Raw genomic sequence first — 24,005 nt, 5'->3', positions numbered from 1 at the left:
TAATATAATGGACTAATAATCTCTTAAAGATAGTTGCATTATGGCTATTTTTAATGTGATAAGGTATATTATTGAACTGTACAATTCCTTTATGAAACAAGCTTTTCATTGAACTGGACTTGTTGGTTGTTCTAACATAAAAATTTATTGAATTTGCAGCTCTAGTGCTATGCTCATGAACATTTGCTATCGGGACCAACTGACTGTTCAAATACTCAGGCAATAAATGGTTTACCATCTTAAATAAGAATGTCATAGATTGGACATACATAAAATGTTCAACTTTTAACCAATTTAAAGTTTTCAGCATATCTTGAATTCGAGTATATCGATTGCATCTCAATATTACTCGCATAGCCTTATTTTGGAGAATTTGAAGCCTGTCATAATTAGAACATCCTGTATAAATCATTGAACAACAATATAAAAAGTGAGGTAATATTAACGAATTATAAATTGTTAATTTAGTTTGAAATGTCAAAAATGGTGATACTCTTCGAAAAAAACCTATTTTTTCCCTATCTTTCTGCAAATGTAATCAACATGTTTACTAAAAGTTAGTTCCCTATCCAATATGAATCCCAAATACTTTATTTCCTGAACCATTTCAATTTTTTCATTATTTAATTTAATGTGAACATCCAAACTTAAGAATTTCCTGAAAAGAGTATTATTACCAATAAACATGTATTTGGATTTTAACTCATTGACTTTCAATTTGTTTAACTTAAATCTTTCAGTTAATAAATGCAATTCACGATTCATCGTGTCCACTACATCAACAAAATCTTCCCCATAAAAATATATTAATGTGTCATCAGCAAAAAGATGAATTTTACATTTGCTTAATACGTTTCCCAAATCATTAATGTATAATATGAAAAGTAGAGGTCCAAGTACACTGCCTTGCGGCACACCAATATCATTTAACTGTGGATTTGACATTTCACTATTTAATTTAGTCCTTTGGTACCTATTTGACAGATAATTTTCCAGCCAATTAAAAACTGTCCCGTTAAAACCATATTTCTTTAATTTCAAAAGAAGTATATGACGATCTATTGTTTCAAATGCTCTTTTGAGATCTATAAAAACTGCGCATATACCGACCCCTGTCGTATCTAAAATACTTTTCATATCTGAGACAACTAACTGTAATGCGGTCTCACATGAATGAGAATTTCTAAATCCAGACTGGTAATTATACAGGATATTATTTGAAGTAATAAATTTAATCAGCTGATTGTACACCACAATTTCTAAAACTTTTTCACAAAATGGGAGCATATTATTAGTATTAGGAACTTTTGGAACAGGAACTATAGTTGATATTTTAAATTGCTTGGGCACCAGGCCCTTCTCTAAACTCATATTAATTAAATTTAATAAAGGATAACCTAACACATGAAATAGATTTTTGATAATATCAAGACCTACTTCATCCGTACTATTTTTTTTATATTGTAATTTGATTATATCATATAGTTGGTTTAGTGATATGCTCTCAAAAGTTTCAAAATTTACATCAGATGAAACAACTGTCTGCAAATTTAAATTAATATCACTATTTTGGTCAAAACTTACAATAATATCTTTAATACTATCAACATAATATTGATTTAATATGTTTGCCAAATTTACACTATATGTTACACCTTCATGTTCAAGACTTTGAAATTGTGATATAGTTTTATTAGTTCCTACTAACTGTTTGAGATGTTTCCACATTTGTTTAGAATTACCCCTATTTCTATCAATATTTGACTCATAAAATCTAATTTTAACTTGTTTTAAAATTCTAACACAGTTATTTCTTTCAATTTTATAGTTATTCCAATCTACGCAATCGTTTGTAAACAAAAATCTTTTATAAGCAATATTTTTATTCTTAACTGCCAATTTACAAGTGTTGTCAAACCATTTATTACCAAAGTTCTTAACTTCCACAGTTTTAACTGGTGACACTCTATTCAAAACATCTACGATATTATTGACGAAAGTATCAGTAACTTCATCGATGTTTACCGAAGAATATGCCCAATCTTTTTCAATCAACATGTTTACCATATTATCATATATTATTTTAGAACGAATTTGTTTTGTTTCAATGACTTCACTTTTAGTTACTTTATTATTGAGCACATGGACAATACAGTGATCAGATATTATGTAATTTTTTTCTACATGAGCAGTTAACGTATAGTCATTACTTATGACAAGATCAATCATAGATTTTGAATCTTTAAAAATTCTTGTATATTCATTTACAAGTTGCTGCATTCCATTACTTTGCGACGAAAACAATAGTTCACCTGGTAAACACAATGGTTCTACGTACACGAGTTCGGCGGCTGAAGTAACTAAATCTTCTCTCCACGCTGCTCGTATGCCCAGTAACACTGAAGGTAGGCTTTCGGTCCATCGGATATTTTCATGACATCGAATTGCTGCTTTTAACTGTCGATGAAACCTTTCTACCATACCATTGGATTGAGGATGATAGGTGGTTGTCTTTAAATGGGTAGTTCGTTAATTTGCAGATTGATTTGAAGAGATGCGATTCGAATTGTCGGCCTTGATCTGTTGTGATGCGCTTGGGAGTGCCAAAACGAGCTATCCAACCAGAAAAAAATGTTCTGGCTAATGTGTCTGTTTCTTGATTAGGCATCGGGAAAGCTTCTGGCCAACGTGTGAAACGGTTGACGCATGTTAGACAGTATTTGTTTCCTTCTGAAATCGGCATCACTATAATGTCTATCTGGACATGTTCGAATCGGCTGGAAGGTGGTAGAAAACTTTCAGTAGGTAAAACAGTGTGGCGCGATATTTTTGATTTTTGGCACTGTAGACACGCTCGAGTCCATTTCCTCACATCTGATTTAATGGAAGGCCAAACATATCGCTGTGTGATCATCTTCACGGAATTGTTGATTCCGGGATGTGCTAGGTTATGCATGGTGCGAAAAATTGCCATTCGGAGTGGTTTCGGTACAAATGGTCTGGCTGTAGATGTTGATGTCACAGTACAAACTCACGTTTTGTTCGGAAAAGCGTATTTTCTTCATTTGTAGTGATGTTTTCTCTCTTAAGAAAGTTTGCAGTTCTGGATCTGTTTCTTGTGCGAGAGCTAAATCCCTGATGTCGATATCTTTCTTGATGCTATCGATTCGAGATAGTGCGTCTGCCACAATATTCGCTAATCCAGAAATGTGCTGAATGTTATAGTTGGAGAGATAGAAGCGGATTTTGTGCGTGATAAGTAATATGGAAAAACTATACGGGGATATGTTGAATTAGTTGTTTACATGACTTTCCCCAACGGCCGGAAACCAGAGTGGGAGACGAGGGTAGTTATAAGGGGTCAAAGTCGCGGTTTTTATTATTTTTTTTGTGACGGTCATGATCGAGATCGTGCACCAAAATTTGGGAATAAGTAGGTCATGACGTAACTAAGTAAAATCTCTAGTGGCGGAACGCTGCGTGGCCCACAAAGGGGTGGGGCAGGGGTGAATATAAAAAATATAAAGGGTCTTTTGCGACGCGACGTTCGTGATTGAGATAGTGCACCAAAATTTGGGAATAAGTAGACCATGACATAACTAAGTAAAATCCCCAGAGCCGGAAACCAGAGTGGGGGACGAGGGTAATTATAAGGGGTCAAAGTCGCGGTTTTTATTATTTTTTTTTTGTGACGCTCATGATCGAGATAGTGCACCAAAATTTGGGAATAAGTAGGCCATGACGTAACTCCGTAAGTAAAATCTCCAGGGATGGAACGCTGCGTGGCCTACAAAGGGGTGGGGCAGGGGTGAATATAAAAAATATAAGGGTTTTTTTGCGACGTTCGTGATTGAGATAGTGCACCAAAATTTGGGAGTAGGTACATAATGACGTAACTAAGCAAAATCTCCAGGGGCAGAAACCAGAGTTGAGGATGAGGGTAGGTTTAAGGGGTCAAATTCGCAGTTTGTATTATTTTTTTTGTGACGCAGCACAACAGTTGTCCCCCAGCCAGCGTTCCGCCCCTGGAGATTTTACTAAGTAATGTCATGATCTGCTTATTTTCAAATTTTGGTGCACTATCTCGATCACGAACGGCAAAAAAATCCCTTATACCGGGTGTCCACTTATATTTTCCCCCATTTTAACTGCCTATAACTTCTAAACGGCTCAAGATAGAAATATGCGGTTTTCGCTGAAATGTTTTATTTTAGTAAAAGTTTTGTCTGAATGGACTGAATTTTTTATATCGCTTTCAAATACGAAAAGAAAAATGGCGGATTTTTGAAAAAAACGTTGTTGACTTTTTTTAATGGTACATCCAGTATATTTTTTTGTAAATTGAAAGAAAGGTCATTCACCTATCCAGCGATATAAAGTTTTTCAAAATCGGTTGTCAAATCACTGAGTAATTAATTTTTAAAATGAGAGGTGCAACGTGGATATCACATACCTAAATAACATAACTAAGCAAATTGATATTATGTTATGTGATTTCCACATTGCATCTCTCATTTTAAAAATTAATTGCTCAGTCCTTTGACCACCGATTTTAAAAAAATTTATATCGTTGGATAGGGAAATGACTGTTTTTTCAAGTTTTTAGGTAAATGACCATTTTTTAGGTAAATGACCATTATACCAAAACGCCACAATGCGTGTAAAACTACATGATACTACCAGAGAAATTCATATCAAGCGAGGTGTGAGACAGGGCGACACTCTCTCACCTAAATTATTTATAGCGGTCCTCGAATACGCCTTTAAAATGCTAAAGTGGGAAAATAGAGGAATAAAGATAGATGGAGAAATGCTCAATCATCTGCGTTTTGCCGACGATATAGTACTTATTACCGAAGATCTGGGTGAAGCACAACAAATGCTACTAGAATTAGAAAACGTGTCTTCAACAATAGGTCTAAAAATGAACATCAGTAAGACCAAATTTATGACAAATTTAGTTCCCAGCGAACACCTAACCATCCAAAATCAAGTGGTAGAATTGACAGAAAAGTACATATATCTCGGTCATGAAGTCAGAATAGGCAAGGACAATCAGACCTGCGAATTTCAACGACGAATAACACTTGCTTGGGCGGCGTATGGATCACTAAGAGACATCTTTAAGAGCAACATCCCGACAGCTATGAAACGGAAGACATTTGACCAATGCGTTCTTCCTATTATGACATACGGAGCAGAAACTCTCACGCTCACAAAAACAACAGCACTAAAAATGCGAGTGGCACAAAGGCGCATGGAAAGATCGATTCTCGGCGTGACAAAAAAAGACAAAATAAGGAACCAAGACTTAAGGAAAAGAACAGGTATCACTGATGTCGTTGAACGTATAGCCAAGCTGAAATGGAATTGGGCAGGTCACATAGCGCGACTGAAAGACTCACGATGGACCAGAAAACTAATTGACTGGCGCCCAAGAGAAGACAAACGCAGCAGAGGACGACCACCAACACGCTGGATGGACGACATTAAACGAATATCCAAGAAATGGCAACAAGAAGCACAGAACCGTGAAGAGTGGCGAAGAATGGGAGAGACCTATGTCCAGCAGTGGACAGAAGAGGTTGTATGATGATGATGATGATGACCATTTTTTGGTGTCGCTTTTAAATAAAAAATGGCGGATTTTTGAAAAAACAAACGTTTTTGACTTTTTTTTATTGAAACACCCAGCATATTTTTTTGTAGCTTGAAAAAACGGTCATTTACCTATCCACCGATATTAAATTTTTTTTAAATCGGTTGTCAAATGACTGAGCAAATAATTTTTAAAATGAAAGATGCAATGTGGAAATCACATAACATAATATCATTTTGCTTACAGTTGAGTCCGCGAGTCTTTACCTGTGCGTCATTAATACCTGGCGAGATAAAACACATACTTTTTATCTAGCATCATTCTCTTCCATGCATGAAACTCATGACAAACCAGCTGCCGTTTGTTATTAAGTAACAACACATGTTATTTTTATGAACCATCTAGACTCAGTGCATTGAAAAGAGATAGGTACAAAAAAAGACGATTCGGTATGTTTTCATATTTTAAGCACAATTTGTTTGACGTTTCTGATTTGTTTAATTTTGTGGCTGTCAGTCAGTTGAACTTTTTGCGGTTTTTGTCGAATTTTTGCGTTTTGAAGTTTCTTTATATTACACAAACAGTTGTTTTCACAACTAATTTTATATTGGGCTTTGAAATTTTAAGGTAAATAATTATATTTAGGCAATTAATATTTAAAACATACAAATCTAACGTCATTCACACAGTAAAGAAATGACTGTGTTTAGATTTCCGTCAAAGGGAATAAAATAACAAAAATAAAATATGTTATTGGATTTTTTTATAAATTGTTTATTTATTTATTAATCAATAATAATAAAAGAATTTATTAAGCTACTTCAAATGTAGCTGTAATTCTGCGCAAAAATTTTGAAGCAAAACTTATATTTGACATTCTATATATTTGATGTCAAATTTTATAATAAAACCCGTAATCGGAACAGTAGCCACTTTCTGTCAGTTGTTGTTGCGTGAAATAGATTTCCGACTTATTTCGTATGCTTTAAGTGATGACGCACGGGTAAAGACTCACGGACTCAACTTGTATTCTTTTTCTCATGATCATCTTTCAGTGCGTCACAGTTTTTCGATTTCTCTCTAACGCATTAAATTGTATGTGACAGAAAAAAAGGCACGTCTGTGAATACTTTGGTAATTATTCTAGTTTGGTGATTATTCTAGTTGTCGATAGATGGCGCCATAATCAAAAAAGAATTATTTATTAAATAAAATAATACTATTATCAATATAATCTGTACAATTTATAAGACTATACAAATGAAAGAAAATACCATTTTATAAATGCAATAGACACAATTGATTTGGTTTTATTCCAAATTGAAAATAAAATTTGACAACTGTCAGATTTAACTAAAATGTCACGTTAGAATAAATGTCATAAATGTGTATTATCACGGACTTACCTTTTTTCTATAATTTGTGACGCACTGAAAAATGTTCATGAAACGGAGAATAGTTATGTTATTTAGGTATGTGACATTCACGTTGCACCGCTCATTTTAGAAATTAATTACTCAGTGATTTGACAACCGATTTTGAAAAACTTTATATCGCTGGATAGGTGAATGACCTTTCTTTCAATTTACAAAAAAATATACTGGGTGTTCCATTAAAGTCAACAACGTTTTTTTTCAAAAATCCGCCATTTTTCTTTTCGTTTTTGGAAGCGATATAAAAAATTCAATCCATTCAGACAAAACTTTTACTAAAATAAAACATTTCGTCGAAAACCGCATATTTCTATCTTAAGCCGTTTAGAAGTTATAGGCAGTTAAAATGGGGGAAAATATAAGTGGACACCCGGTATTTTTATACTCACCCCTTCCTACCACCCCTTTGTAACCTAAGCAGCGTTCCGCTACTGGAGATTTTACTTAGTTACGTCATGACCTACTTACTCCAAAGTTTTGGTGCACTGATCTCGATCATGAGCGTCACAAAAAAAAAAATAAAAACCGCGACTTTGACCTCTTATAACTACCCTCGTCCCCCACTCTGGTTTCCGGCCGTTAGGAAAGTCATGTACACAACTACTTCAACATATCCCCGTATAGTTTTTCCATATTACTTATCACGCACAAAATCCGCTCGCAGCTCTTAGACTATTATAGAATGTTGTGTATCACGAACGTCCACCTAATATAAAATATAAGTGGACACCCGGTATTTTTATACTCACCCCTTCCTACCACCCCTTTGTACCCCAAGCAGCGTTCCGCCACTGGAGATTTTACTTAGTTACGTCATGACCTACTTACTCCAAAGTTTTGGTGCACTGATCTCGATCATGAGCGTCACAAAAAAAAAGAATGTGTGTGTACTTTTGTACGCACGTAAGAAGTTATACTTCTACTACATATTATGTGATTTTTAAGACAATACCAAAAATTTTAAAAAATTAAAGAATAAAACGCACACAAACACATTGAAAAAGGCCACAAAGAAAAAATTATTTCTGAACGATAATAATTGTTGGCAAAAATTTTAAATACGCATTCTCTGAAAAAAAAATTATATAACAAATATACTTACAATCATAAAATGAAAAAAAAAATAAAAAAATAAAAACTTGCATCGGGAATCGAACCCGTGAACTTCATGCCGCTTTGATTCGTAATCGAAGCCTAGACTCACTCGTCCAATCCCACATTATTTCTCATGTGGAAAAATAGGGTAACTGAACATTTTACTGTTTGACAGTTGTTTTAAATATATATATGTAATATTAGGTATGTAGTTTAAATCTTGTGGAAGAAAATATTAAATAACAAAACAGTAAGAAAACAATATATTAGATGAAAATTGGTAGAACTTTTGTTGGTAATCAAATTAAGTATGTAAATCAAAGCATTACATACCTACTAGATAAATAAATCTACGCCAAAATATCATAATTTAAAAATAAAAATCGGACCTAATTTGGGATTTCTCTCTAAAATCCCCATTCTTGAGAAAATAAATGTATGTATTCCAACCTAATCCAAATGTTTAATTACAATATGATTATAATAAAAACTAATTACGAAATTAGAATGAGTTTTCCTTGTCCAAAATAGTCCAAAAGTCCAAAAATATAGGTATATGAAAACTATTTAAAAAGGCAGTATAACTATTAACTAACTTTGTTTCTTTTCACACAAATTTCTGAACGCAACAACCATAAATAATCAAACTACACTAGGTTCGCTTTCAAGATGCAGTAGAAAATAAACAAACCAAGACACGTTAAATGCTACTAGGAGCACTTCCGAATCATAATTTACAATATATAAACTTTGGAAATCATGATTTGGAATGTACAATGTATATACATTGTAAATTATGATCCGGTTGTGCTCCTAGTGGCATTTAACGTGTCTTGGTTTGTTTATTTCTATTTCTACTGCATCTTGAAAGCGAACCTAGTGTACAGCTGTGCCACAGCCGCCATTTGGAATAATTTTTGACATGTCATTTGAACATCCAATCAGAACAAAGTTATAATGCGCATGCGCCGGGCTGATAGGTTTTAACATATAAAAATTCACCCTCTATCGCCGGTAAAGAAGTATAACTTCAAAAAATAAAAACTGCGACTTTGACCTCTTATAACTACCCTCGTCCCCCACTCTGGTTTCCGGCCGTTGGGAAAGTCATGTACACAACTACTTCAACATATCCCCGTATAGTTTTTCCATATTACTTATCACGCACAAAATCCGCTCGCAGCTCTTAGACTATTATAGAATGTTGTGTATCACGAACGTCCACCTAATATAAATACTTTTGGTGCTAAGCCTAACGATTGCATTAACATTTAAAGTATCTGGAAATAGGGTATGCATGTAAAATTTAGTAACCCATTTGTATTTAGCTACGGCCGTTATCGATTATTCTCATTTCTTAATGCAACATTCTTATTTTGAAACTTCTTTGTACAGACATTCTTAAATACATATCTCCAATTTGTTCTTTGTTCATTATATGAATATTGCCTTTTCGTTACGTCTATATACAGGGTGTCAATTTTAAAACTTACAATGGGCTATATCTGACGAACAAAAGCTGATATCGAAAAATGCTTGAAACTGTTTCTAGGATAGTAGGGGGAACTAAAATGACATGAAAGTGAACTCACCCCCACCAACCCCCTAGGCCCCACCCACCACAACCAAAAATTTTTAAATTGCAAACCCCTACTTGTGATACATCATTGAAAAGACTGTAAAAAATGCTATCCAATGGTATAAATAATAATTATACAGGGTGTTAATATCAGCCGTCTTACTATGACTTTTGTATGTATTTGTAATGCTATCTTCCGTAATATTATTTTAAATGATAAGTGTCCGTCGGTACTTTTTTTTTGTTAAATAAAAACAATTTGCGGTTATTGCAAAACAAGTTGAAAACATCTGTTTTTTGGGTTCTATCAGATTCACTATTTTTTGGTTTATTTGAGACTTTTGAATGTCATTAGTTTTCATCATTTTACGATCGGTAGGTACTACTGTCATTCAACTGTAGTTGTCACGATGGTTTACAGCATACCTGAACCAGTGTTATTTACGAACAGCTCAAATATTTAATGAAAAGCATTCGGACAAAAATGTAAATTACGTGTACGTCCGCTATTTAGTTGAAAAGTTTAGAGAAACGGGATCAGTGCAAAATAAAAAAAAAGGATGCCCCAAGATTACTGAATGAAGCATCCCAAATTGAGGTCCTTGGAAATTTTGCAATAGAGCCTACTGAATCGTAGGCTCACGTCAAGTGTTTGCAATGACAGGACTTTCACATGAGTAGTGTGACCAACTCCAATACAGTCGAATTCGGGACAATGCTGAAAAAAGTACATGAAATCCGGGACTTTTCAATGAAAATCGGGCCATTTTTTTTAAATATAGAAATTTAATATCATTTTATTGATTATTTAACATTTTTATGTTGAAAGTGATATTTTTGATAGAATTAAGCCATAATTGGTTCTAATGTTGGTTATTTCTAATCCGGAAATCATTCTCAAAAAAGGAAAAATATAAAAATCAACTGATGTTGGATTTTCATGTAAATATAAGCTTAGGTTAATATAAAAATGTAATTATCATTACAACCAATTGTGTGTATAATTGTGTAACATGCCACCAGAAAATTGCTTCAGATCATTTTTGTTGATTACTTCTTACTATCATATTTGTCGAACGATTAAATTTGCTTAAAAGTGAGAAGAACACCTTTAAAAATCCATCCATTCATAATTTAAATTGACCTTAACAAAATATATTCATTGGTTACATTGCTTGATTCTTAAAATCATATTTGCCTTGCGATGAATTAGTATTACACTCTAGAAATTGTCGACTTTTTTTCGTCCCACTAATTCAGTTTGATGTGAATTGTTAGAAGAATAACGTATTCAAAATGTCAAAACAGAATTTAACTAAAACGTTGAAAATTCGGATGGCCCGGAAGCCTTGTCCGGGACGCTGGGACACGACTTCGTAATTCGGGCCATGTCCCGGATTTTTCGGACTAGTTGGTCACACTACACATGAGTCGGTTAGAAACGTGTTGAAATTACATAAGTTTCACCCGTACAAAACACAAATTCTTCAAGAACTAGGCGATGATGATCCAGACCGACGAATTCAGTTTTGTGAACGCATGAGTGAAAAAATTCGCGTTGAACCGAGAATGTTAAAAAATATTTGTTTCACTGATGAATGTACTTTTATGCTAAATGGTAATATAAATAAACAAAACTGTCGTTACTAGAGTGATGCGAACCCGCATCGATTCAGAGGTCACACTCATTATCCTCAAAAACTGAATGTTTGGGCAGGAATATTAGGCGATGCTATAATTGGCCCCTTGTTCATACCAGGTAATTTAAGTGGCCGACATTTATCTCGATATGCTGGAAAACACCATCGAACCTTTAATTGTGCATGAATTAGAGAACCAAAGGGACGACCAAGGCAACCAAGCTCTATACGAAGATTTGCTGCACTTCCAACAAGATGGAGCATCTCCTCACTATCCAGCTTCCGTTGGGCACTGGATACTAATTATCCGAACAAATGGATTGGAAGGACAGGTCCTATTGAATGACGACACAACACTTTACACTTTATGTTTCGCTCAATTTTCGTTTATGTTTCGCAAATTCTGATTGCTCAGGATCATGACGACTTGAGTTACATGACGCGGAAGCTAATAGAAGAATATAACAAATGGGGTCTCGGAGTCAACATTAAGAAATCTGAAGCCATGTGTATTGGGGTGTATTGGAACAAAGCAGTCCATTACATTAGACGATGGGGTAGAAATTAAACACTGCGATGAATACAAGTACCTGGGCATGAAGATAACTCAAGATGGAACACTCGATGCTGCTGTAAAAGACAGAAACATACAGGGTAGAAAAGCCATATCCATGATGAACGGCATTCTGTGCGACCAGACAATATTTAAAGCGAAGAAACAGCTCATATACAATAACATACTTAAAAGTATAATCACATATGGCAGTGAAGTTTGGTCACTGAAACAAAGAACGGAGAAAATGTTACTAGTAACAGAAATGGACTTCTGGAGAAGAATCAAGAAGAGATCGGATACCAAATGAGAGAATACGAGAAATGATGGGAGTCACACATACAATAATTGATGACATAAAAACAAAACAACTAGTATGGTACGGCCATGTACAGAGAATGCCGGATGAGAGGATCCCTAAGCAGATTTTGACATGGACACCACAAGAGAAAAGAAAAAGAGGAAGGCCGTGAAAAAGCTGGAGGGAGGGAATTGAAAAAGAACTAGACGAAAGAGAAATCCCTCCAGGTCTATGGTTAAACAGAGAAGAATGGCGGTTAGGAGTCGGAAGGCGTCGGAGAACGCTGTAGACCGATAGTAGTAGTAGTAGAATCTGTAATAAAAAATGGTGGTTTTTATTTAAGATTTCAAATTTGCTCCACCCCATCCCCAGGTGGTAAGATAAGGGTCATGTTGGGTGTCATTCGATAGATTTTTGACAAATATTAAACGCGTGCGTTTTTTAGTTTTTTATTTAGAAATGTATTTCTCGAGATACTAGATTTTCCTTAATTTCCCTAGGGTATTAGGATAAATCGCTGTTTTCCGATTATAACGCCATCTAGCAACAATTCGGAATGTAAATTTGCAATAAAAAAAATGGAGGTTCCTATTTATGCTGACCCCCAACCCACCAACAGGATGTGAAATGTTGAGTTGTGTCCTCACTAGTCCTGAGTATGTCTGATATTACAAATCTTTGTGTCAGAATTATATGTCACCCGCTACAATGTTTTGTCCGTCCAGATCACCGAGATTTAATAGTTACATTTTTTTTCAGCTCTTGGATTTATGACAGACTATATTAATATATTATTATACCTTTTATTTTAGATTATTTCGTGGCTAATGAACCCTGACAAGCCTGCTAATCTGGTTATGTTTTATGTTGAAGAACCCGACACTCACGGTCACGCCTATGGACCTAACGCACCGGAAATCAAAGAATTGCTACAGAAATTGGACAACTTAACTGCTTATTTAGAGGTATGTACATAAGTTATAGGTTTATTACAAATCTGATTCAAGTACGTCACAAATACACAAGATGCAGCCAAATGTCAAAAGTGAAGTAGATAATATGGAGTTTTTGTAACTGCCTAACGCAATGTATGTTATACGTAAAGCACTAACGTCTCTAACTAAAGAGTTAAAGTTCTGCACGTAACGTAACGTAACGCAACGATGGTGTTGGCGGTGTTGCCCTCATCAAAAGTCATTAACAAGTCTTGTCACTTAACCTTTATAAAATTAAAAATAATTTTTGAAATCGTTTTTAAATTCCGTTGATAATAATTGTAGGACATGCTCAAAGAGATCATTTATTTATGTAATTTCTTTTTCAACTCCTGATCTATCAAAACAACGACAATCTAAGTGCTTACTTATGTTTAATTTGATTTTTATACGGTTTTAATTGATTCTATTTAAATATAAAAAAATTATTTTTCTTTAATTTTGATTTTTTTTATGTTTATACTTTTTAGTTGTGGTAAATTATTGTACATCAGAATTTCAGTATAATGTATAGACTTTTTTCCATATTTATTAGAAAATTTTACTGAAATTATGTCATATTGTTTGTCTAGTTAAATGATTGTGGTGATCACTATATTTATTATTAAATACAAGATTTGCTTGTCTTGCTTTAATAATAGACAACTTAAATAAATGCAAAGGGCCTAGCCGGGTAAGATGATGAAAAGTGCCCCCAAGTCGATTCGAATTCCATATAGGTCAACGTTTAGCATATATAGTGAAACTAACTTTCTGAAATTTTTAGCCCCCTAGGTGGTCATGTGACCCACCTAGAGCCTAATTGGGGTTTTTATGTTTTTATTTTTTATCTCAGCCGCATCGAGAACTAGCGAAAAACTTTAAATAAAAAAGTTGTAAGCTTTAAAAATTTCTGTCCGAAAAAAATTTTATTTTAATTTTTGGCGGGAAATTTAAATTTTAGAACGATTTTAAAATTTTAAATGAGTATAAAAAATAACTAAGACATTCGTTTTCACGAAAAAAATATATAACGTGTATTTTTGTATAATATTTCACCCTGAATTTTTTCAAATTTTTAAAATTGGTGAAACGCACCTTTAAAAATAAAAAATCGCATTTTTTCTTTTTTTTTTTCGTTTTTTTTTTTATACAATTTTATACATGTTTTTCAAAAAGGTAACACCGTCACTAGAATAGGTAAAAAACCGAAAAATAATTGGGGTTTGCTTAATAAAAATTTTTTGTAATGCCATCCATTTTCAAGATACAGGGCGTTGAAGAAAACAAAATTTTACACATTTTTTACGATTTTGGCGAAACTACTGGCAACATTGTAATAAAATTTGGCGAGTTTTAAGAGGTAGTTGTTGTGTATTTTTTGACATACAATTAAGAATTTTATTGTAGTAAAGAAAAGAGAGACGTTCTCACAAACAATTTATTTTACAACTGACGACCGGTTTCGCTGTCTACAATATTCACAGCATCTTCAGGTCACGGTAAAAGTAAAATTAAATGCTACAAATAACAAAAAACCAGAGTTAGTTAAGTGGTGTGGTTGAAATCAAAGGGTAATGATCAAGCCAATATTAAAGTATATATATTTATGCATACATATAAATACTAACATGTACGTAAATATGGTTTACAACCCTCACACTCACATACATGCACGCATTCAAATGTAGTGGCAACAAAAGTATGTTAAGTATAAGTATAAAATATACACTTACTTTCCGGTATAAGGGAAGAATATAGTAGTATTCAATATCATACTTTTTCTCTATATTATGCTAAAGGGAGAGATGGTAGAGGGACAGATTTGAATGTAATGCATTAACAAAACAAAATAATTGGCAGGATCTTGAGGGGATTAGTAAGGAAACACGACATTAAACCGTGAAACCAAAAAAATTGTTAGTTATATATAAAGTGATGTTATTTTTATATTTTTAATTAATAGTGTATATTTTAATTTAGTTGGGATTATTAGATGTTGTTCTGGATGTTCAAGAACTAATAGATGTAAGATTGGTTGTGCAATTTTCCTAAACCAGAATTGGTCAGTTGTGTATTAGTTGTGGTGTGATTGTGAAAATGTTTTAATTTGATTTGTTGGAGATATTGAAATTAAATTGAACAATAGTAATTAAATAATTAAATAATAGTTTGACACATTTAATATTAAAAAAAAATTTTAGCAAATTTTTACCTTATTACTATTGTTCAATTTAATTTCAATATCTCCAACAAATCAAATTAAAACATTTTCACAATCACACCACAACTAATACACAACTGACCAATTCTGGTTTAGGAAAATTGCACAACCAATCTTACATCTATTAGTTCTTGAACATCCAGAACAACATCTAATAATCCCAACTAAATTAAAATATATAGGTCTGGATCCCGCGTATGAAAAAAAAGTTGATTAATAGCAAGCTGAAAATTTGTTAATAGCTTAAGGGTGTCTAGTAGGATAAACTTTGATATATGGGAACACTGGAACAGGGGCAGTTTAAATTGTGGAACAGGTTGAAAATTTGGAACGGTCAGAACACGAAAACGGCACATTTATTTTGTCCGACAGAATAGACTTAAACTCTTCGAACAGAGATTAAACTCTCATGCAAAAATCAGACTGCTATTTATCACCTGTCATAATTCCTGTCATATGACATATTCTACATGTTCCACTCATTAAAACGCCCATTTGGTGATAAATAGCAGTCTGATTTTTGCATGAGAGTTTAATCTCTCTTCGGAGAGTTTAAGTCTGTTTTGTCGGACAAAATACATGTGCCGTTTTCGTGGTCCGAGCGTTCCAAATTTTTAACCTGTTCCACAGTTAAAACTTCCCCTGTTCCAGTGTTCCCATATATCAAAGTTTGTCATACTAGACACCCTTAAGCTATTAACAAATTTTCACCTTGCTATTAATCAACTTTTTTTTCATACGCGGGATCCAGACCTAATACACTATTAATTAAAAATATAAAAATAACATCACTTTATATATAACTAACAATTTTTTTGGTTTCACGGTTTAATGTCGTGTTTCCTTACTAATCCCCTCAAGATCCTGCCAATTATTTTGTTTTGTTAATGCATTACATTCAAATCTGTCCCTCTACCATCTCTCCCTTTAGCATAATATAGAGAAAAAGTATGATATTGAATACTACTATATTCTTCCCTTATACCGGAAACTAAGTGTATATTTTATACTTATACTTAACATACTTTTCTTGCCACTACATTTGAATGCGTGCATGTATGTGAGTGTGAGGGTTGTAAACCATATTTACGTACATGTTAGTATTTATATGTATGCATAAATATATATACTTTAATATTGACTTGATCATTACCCTTTGATTTCAACCAGACCACTTAACTAACTCTGGTTTTTTGTTATTTGTAGCATTTAATTTTACTTTTACCGTGACCTGAAGATACTTTGAATATTGTAGACAGCGAAACCGGTCGTCAGTTGTAAAATAAATTGTTTGTGAGAACATCTCTCTTTTCTTTACTACAATAGTATGGGCTCACACATGCAACCCATTCATTTTTTAAGAATGTTATATTTATCATTGGCGCGCATAGGGCTAATGGTCTGAACTTTTTAAAGAAAAAAAATAGTACGCCACTGACATATTTCAAATTAACAATCGTTTTTGAATTCCTCGTTTAATTTGTGACAAAAAATCTATCTTCCTATTTTTTCATACGACGCGCCATTTTTATTCAAAAAATAAAACATCTTAAGGGCACCCAAAGTCCAAAAATTTAACTTTTTAACTTTTTTGGGTTATGATTGAAAATTATTCTCTGAAATTTTCTCTTTCCAACGATATATAACACATTATAGTATAAAATATCCATGGTTACAAAACTATTTGTTTTCTGAACGTCTGCACTCAACTTACCGTGTACCGGTAGCTTTATAGCCTATTAGAGTGTTTTATGTTTTTGCGATTTCCCGAATACTAGGTTTTTAACTTTTGATGTCAGATATCTTTGTTTCCTGAGATGATAAAAAGTCCAAATTTTTACAGTAATTGTAGATAGATAATCTCTAGTCCCGCGTAAATTTTTATTGAAAAATGTACAAAAACAAGTAAAATAAAAAATAAAATCTAAACTTTTTTGGGTTTTTTTGTAAGAGTATTTTAAAAAATTTTAAAATAAATGTTTCTTTCACTCTAACTTTACAAAAATCTACGCGGGACTAAACAATACATGTAGTTTCAAAATAAAACAAAAATTAGGTCTCTAAGTGCTTTGGTTACAGAGCTATATGACATAATGTTAACATTGTCGTTAAATGGGACTTTGGGTGCCCTTAACCCTTAGAAAGTATTCGAACTTCTATGAAATAAAATACTACTATGTATTAGTAGTTTCTACATCTACTACATATTATAATAAACTCGTACATCCATTACAAAAACTAATTCGAATACTTTGGAAGCGTTAAGATATTTTATTTTTTGCAGCAAAACGGCGCCTCGTATGAAAAAATTAGAAGATAGTTTTTTTATCGAAAATTGAACGAGGAATTCAAAAATGATAGTTAATTTGAGATATGTCAGTGGCGTACTATCTTTTTTTCTTTGAAAAGTTCAGACCATTACCACTAAGCACGCCAATGATTAATATCAAATCCTTAATTGTATGTCAAAACATGCACAATAACTACCTCTTAAAACCCGCCAAGTGTTATTACAATGTTGCCAGTAGTTTCGGCAAAATCGTAAAAAATGTGTAAAATTTTGTTTTCTTCAACTTTATCTTGAAAATGAATGGCGTTACAAAAAATTTTTATTAAGCAAACCCCAATTATTTTTCAGTTTTTTACCTACTCCAGTAACGGTGTTACCTTTTTTGAAAAATATGTATACAATTGTATCAAAAAACGAAAAAAAAAACCGAAAAAATGCGGTTTTTTATTTTTAAAGCTGCGTTTCACCAATTTTAAAAATTTGAAAAAATTCAGGGTGAAACATTATGCAAAAATACACGTTATATATTTTTTCCGTGAAAACGAATGTCTTAGTTATTTTTATACTTATTTAAAATTTTAAAATCGTTCTAAAATTTAAATTTCCCAGCAAAAATTAAAAAAAAAATTCTGGACAGAACTTTTTAAAGCTTACAACTTTTTTATTCAAAGTTTTTCGCTAGTTCTCGATGCGGCTGAGATAAAAAATAAAAACATTAAAACCCTAATTAGGCTCTAGGTGGGTCACATGACCACCTAGGGGGCTAAAAATTTCAGAAAGTTAGTTTCACTATATATGCTAAATGGTGACCTATATGGAATTCGAATCGAGTTGGGGGCACTTTTCATCATCTTACTCGGCTAGGCCCTTTTAAATCAATTATTATAAAGTTGTAATACCGAACACAGTATAATAATTACTTAAATTATCCAAAGAGCCAAACGAAACCGATATAACATTAAACTTTATATACGGGTGCTGGCTGATGAAATGTCATCGAATGAAACGTTGATATTTTGGCAATTGGGCAAGATCACCTTGTGCATTCGGTAGCTGTCGGCTCGATAGGGATGCGTATGAAGGTATGTAGCAGCCCTTTACGTTAGGTAATACGTATCTAGATACGTTAGTTCAACCATTAATGCGCATGCTTATATGTCAAAAAGATATGTTACGTATACGTATCTGCTTGCACAAAAACTCTCTATTCTCGGATCGCAATGTTCGCCATAGATATGAAAGATTGGAACTGATTTTATTTCTTTTAGTTTAGAATTAATCTTAGTCACCTAATTTATGTAGTCTTTATTTAATTTATTAAACTCACTATTTTCAATAAAATTTAATTTATATACATTTATCTATTTCCCAAGTAACAATATATAATCGATTTACACTCAGGTGCAAAAAAAAATCGATCCCCTTAAAAATTTGGTCATTTTGATGTCTCGAATTTTCTAAACCTGTTGTCCGATTTAAGTGATTTTTTTACCATTTGCAATTTTTATAAGTAGATAATTTAAGGGGGGGCTTAGTATTTTTGATTATTTTTTTCGATTTTTTTTATTGGCTTATTCGATTGTAAATATTTTCAAGCGGAGAGCAAAATTGACGGAGATATGGATATATACAAAAATTTTCTTAGTATTATTGACAAAACTACATTTTTTATTAAACGCGTTTTCAGAAAAACATGTTTTTTTGAGGCGGTGTACATCATAACTCAAAAAGTAATGCACCGATCTTTCTGAAATTTTGCACACTTCTTTTTTAGATATTTTACTAGGTAGTGACGTCGAGTTTTTGCTTCTTTTAACAATTTTTTTTATATTGCCATTTTACTCTTTACCTAACACACTTCACTTTTTTTTTCCTTTTTGAATTTTTTCACTTTAAAGTTATACCATGAATTTAAAAATCAATATAATCATAAAAACTCGACGTCACTACCTCAAGAAACTCTTAAACTAAAATATTCTTTTTGGTTTGTATGTTTCGGATGATTCTGCCCGAAGATATAGTGTACACCGCAAATCATCTTTTTTTGGATTGTCTACTTAAAAATGACGCCACCACTTCATTTTTAAATATTTTTCAATAAAAATTTAACTGAATAATCTTTAAGTGTTGTTCTCTAAGATAGCCTTTTACCCATTTAACTTAACCCCACCACTTTCAAGGGAAAACGTTTTAAAATTATGCAAAAAAAAACGCAGAATTAACTATACCCCCTTAATAGATCTATACAGAAAAAAATGGAATTAAAGAATTACAAAAACATTTACATATTGACACAAAAATCCTAATCTCAAATTTTTATGTAAATCGATGCAAGCCGAAATTATTCTTTTAGGATAAGTCTATTTTTTATATATAGCTCCAACAAGGTTGGTTGCAAGGGTTGAAATATTATGATTATCTTGAAGCATAAAACAATTATTATATAACTAATCAGAATGAAATGTTGACAATATTAAAGTTTAAAATGTTATTTTATAATTTTTTACAATTAGGGGTAGTTTTCACCCTTAAAAAACCAAAAGCGTACAACGGCTCAATATAGAAAATGAAGTAGAGGGTCTAAATTATCCTAATCCCAAATTTTTGTACAAATCGATGCTGGACGAAAAAATTGCGAGGTTTCAGTTTCATTTCCTCGACTATAGCCGTCCATTTATTATACAGGGTGTCCCGAAAAGATTGGTCATAAATTATACCACACGTTCTGGGGTCAAAAATAGTTGGATTGAACCTAACTTACCTTAATACAAATGTGTTCATCAAACAAGTTACAGCCCTTTGAAGTTACAAAATGAAAATCGATTTTTTTCAATATATCGAAAACTATTTGAAATTTTTTATTGAAAATGAACATGTATCATTCTTATGGCAGGAACATCTGAAAACAAAATTATAGTGAAATTTGTCCACCCCATAAACAATTTATGGGGATTTTGTTCCCTTAAACCCCCAAACTTTTGTGTACGTTCCTATTAATTCATTATTGTGGTACTATTAGTAAAACACAGCGTTTTTAAAACTTTTTTGCCTCCTAGTATTTTTTCGAGATGCGGCTTCTTTTTCAATATATTTACGTAAAAATTTTATGGGGGTTTTGTTCCTTTAAACCCCCCAAATGTTTGTGTACGTTCCAATTAAACTATTATTGTGGTCCCATTAGTTAAACACAGTATTTTTAAAACTTTTGCCTCTTAGTCTTTTTTTCATGTCACCTTTTATCGAGATGTATCTTCTTTTTCAAAATATACCTAAAGATGTAAATTATAAATAAATTTTCAGATTATTAACAGGTCTCTATAATCGTACTTAACCATATACAAATATGTGGTGGATTCGACAAATATTCAAAAAATCTCGATAAACACTGGCTTATCGAAAAAGTACTAAGAGGCAAAAAAGTTTTAAAATCACTGTGTTTAACTAATGGTGCCACAATAATAATTTAAAACGTACAGAAAAATGCCATAAAAATTCCACATGTCCATTTTCAATAAAAAATCTCTGAGAGTTTTATATATAAAAAAAATCGATTTTCATTTTGTAACTTCAAAGGGCTGTAACTTTTTTTGTGTGCACTATTGTATATAGGTAATGAGGTTCAATCAACCTATTTTCGACCCACTAAGAAGAGGTATATGTCCAGCAGTGTTATTAAATAATCAAATGATTACTCAGAGAAATGAAGTCAAATATTTAGGTTTACATCTTGACAGAAGATTAACATGGAGAACACATATATTTACAAAACGAAAACAATTGGGTCTCAAACTAAGACAACTTTACTGGCTTATTGGCAGAAAATCACAATTAAATCTCACAAATAAGCTCTTAATATATAAAGCCGTACTGAAGCCAATATGGACGTATGGAATTCAATTATGGGGTTCTGCTAGCAATTCAAACCTAGAAATCCTACAAAGATTCCAGAACAAAGTTCTTCGAATTGTAGTCAATGCTCCGTGGTATGTTTCGAACAACATAATAGAAAAAGACCTACAAGTTCAATCCGTAAAAACTGAAGTCACAAAGTACAGTGAAAAATACAAAAACAAAACTAGTGCTCATTCTAATCACTTAGTGCGCGAACTGTTTAATGACAGCGATGAAGTGCGTCGACTAAAGCGTTTTAAGCCTACAGACTTATTAAACAGATTTAAATAAAATTAATTAACATTTACCACTACATTATTAACTTAGTTTGTTAATTATATGTTAAAGGAAGCCTCTCACTGGAGAGAATTCCTACATGTCATTTGTTCTTCTAATAATTGTCATAAAATTTACTTATTGTTACGAGTGATAACAGATTGTAAATTAAATGGAGCTTAAAAAAAAAAAATTTTCGACCCCAGAATGTGTGGTATAATTTATGACCATTCTTTTCGGGACTCCCTGTATATGTAGCAACGTTTTGTTTACATGAAGAATAAGGTCACTAATTCTACGAGAAACCTGAAACATGTAGCACGATAATACGAAGCCACATATTCCAGCAATTACCATAATTTTTTACAAGAGTAAAGCCTTCAAATTCTTAATTCCATTTGACAAGTTTTTTTTGGATTGAGGTGGAAAGGTTCTAAACCGACTAGGGAATGTGTCCCTAGTACTGTTGGATTCGATCCAGAAAGGAACATACGCTGGAACATAGCATCCAAAAATATGGATTATATTCGCCGAATGCAGTCCTGACCAGTCGCCTACCAACTAAAACCACCCCTTCTTCCGACAAGGCACCCCCGGACGAGTTCAATCGGTGAACGAAACATTGGGATGCCTTGCGCTGTCTGAAAAATTGGAGAGAAGAAACTGGAAAAAGGTTCTTACCTAGAAGCGATAAGAAACTAGCCTATTTGACAAGTTGTGGATTTCTTGAAAGACAAGAACACCTTCGAAGGATCATAGTAACATGTCAAACAGTTTAGTATAACGTTTTAGCAGGTCAGTTTGTTGCTAAGGGAATAGGAATAGGATTTTTATCGACTGTATGTTCATTAAATAACCAAAATAGGTCATACCTTGGTCATAACCAATTTTTGGTGATACTGGGAGCAAGATCAATGCCCAAGAATTTTTCCGGAAAAAAGAATTGAATTAATGGTACAGAAATAGGGTTGGATTATAGAGTATTAAAAGTGACGTATTTTGAATGGTAGTGAGAGAAAATGCAAATAACTGATCATTAAAAGCCTTTAGTAGGTCAGAGGAAATTTTTAAAGGGGTTTTTATCAACTAGGTGGTCAGAGGGGTGACCAAGACGAAAGATTTTGGCTGGTGGTGGGTGAAGAATTAAATAATCCATGGTTAAACACTTCTAGTATGATACACAAGCGAATAAAAAGAGGCTGAAGCCATGAAGTTATTCGTGCTGGTCGTGAAGATACAGGTGATAAGGAAGTGAATACAAACTCAAAAGGCCAACGTCATGTTACATTAATTACTGGAAAAACAGAAGCGTTGCAAAATTTATTGGTGTATAAAAATATTTTCCTAATTTTTTCACCAGTATGTATATATATTTAATTATTGATACTACTTTACTGTTTGTAAACAAAATATTTAATCTCAAAGATACCCTTAATCCTAGTCAGGAATGAAAATAATAATAATTACACATTCTTATTCAAATTCTAATTCATATCGGCCGTAAATTTCGTCTGTATATTTTAGATTAAAGGTCATTTTGTATTACGATTAAAAAAATCTCTTTGTTTTTGTGATCAAATTGACCCTGTCACTGTTCATACTTGGAATTCTGATAATATGCTTAACTGTGATAACATGTTTATTGTGTGTCAAAGATTGTTTTTTAAAGTTTATAATCTATTAGCCTCTTTTTCTCCAAAAAACCAAAATAAATATTTGTTATTATGGTCCAAACTGATCATGAACAAAAATCGTGACACTGATTTTGAAAAGAATATTTTTAGCGGCAATTATTAATCCATAAGTCCTATTTATAGATCACTGAAAATTTTATTTTTTTTTTCAGCTCTTAAAATTTTGTTAAAAAAAATCCATAGACATTTCAGTCTGTAGTAGACTATTCTACTATATCTATTATATTTCCAATATCCTTTCAATAAAAAAAAAATTAACATCGAACAAATTTACTGACTTCGTTTAGAGTTGTGCAATCACAAATTAATCCCTTAATTTGTATTGTTCTGAAGCTATTTCCTTGTGGCATTTTTATAATTAACTATTTAGATGGGAAATATGCCACAATACTACAAAATACTACTAAATTAAACAAAAATGTTGTTGCTTAGTAAAAAATTCTTCTAATAATTTAT

At 32.6% G+C, this 24,005-nt stretch overlaps 1 protein-coding gene across 3 annotated transcripts in view; it reads left to right on the top strand.

Annotated features, from left to right (window-relative positions):
* The window catches only part of LOC114343960 (bis(5'-adenosyl)-triphosphatase enpp4-like), a 74,959-nt gene that overhangs the window by 8,610 nt on the left and 42,344 nt on the right, over window positions 1–24,005 (top strand). For all 3 annotated transcript variants that reach the window (XM_050645223.1, XM_050645222.1, XM_050645221.1), the window contains exon 3: window positions 13,013–13,165. In XM_050645223.1, coding sequence (XP_050501180.1) covers window positions 13,013–13,165 — 153 coding nt within the window. The remainder of the gene's footprint in view (window positions 1–13,012; window positions 13,166–24,005) is intronic.

The sequence above is a fragment of the Diabrotica virgifera genome, chromosome 3 (assembly GCF_917563875.1).
Source record: "Diabrotica virgifera virgifera chromosome 3, PGI_DIABVI_V3a".
NCBI lineage: Eukaryota > Metazoa > Arthropoda > Insecta > Coleoptera > Chrysomelidae > Diabrotica > Diabrotica virgifera.
This window is presented reverse-complemented; position numbering and strand designations above follow the sequence as displayed.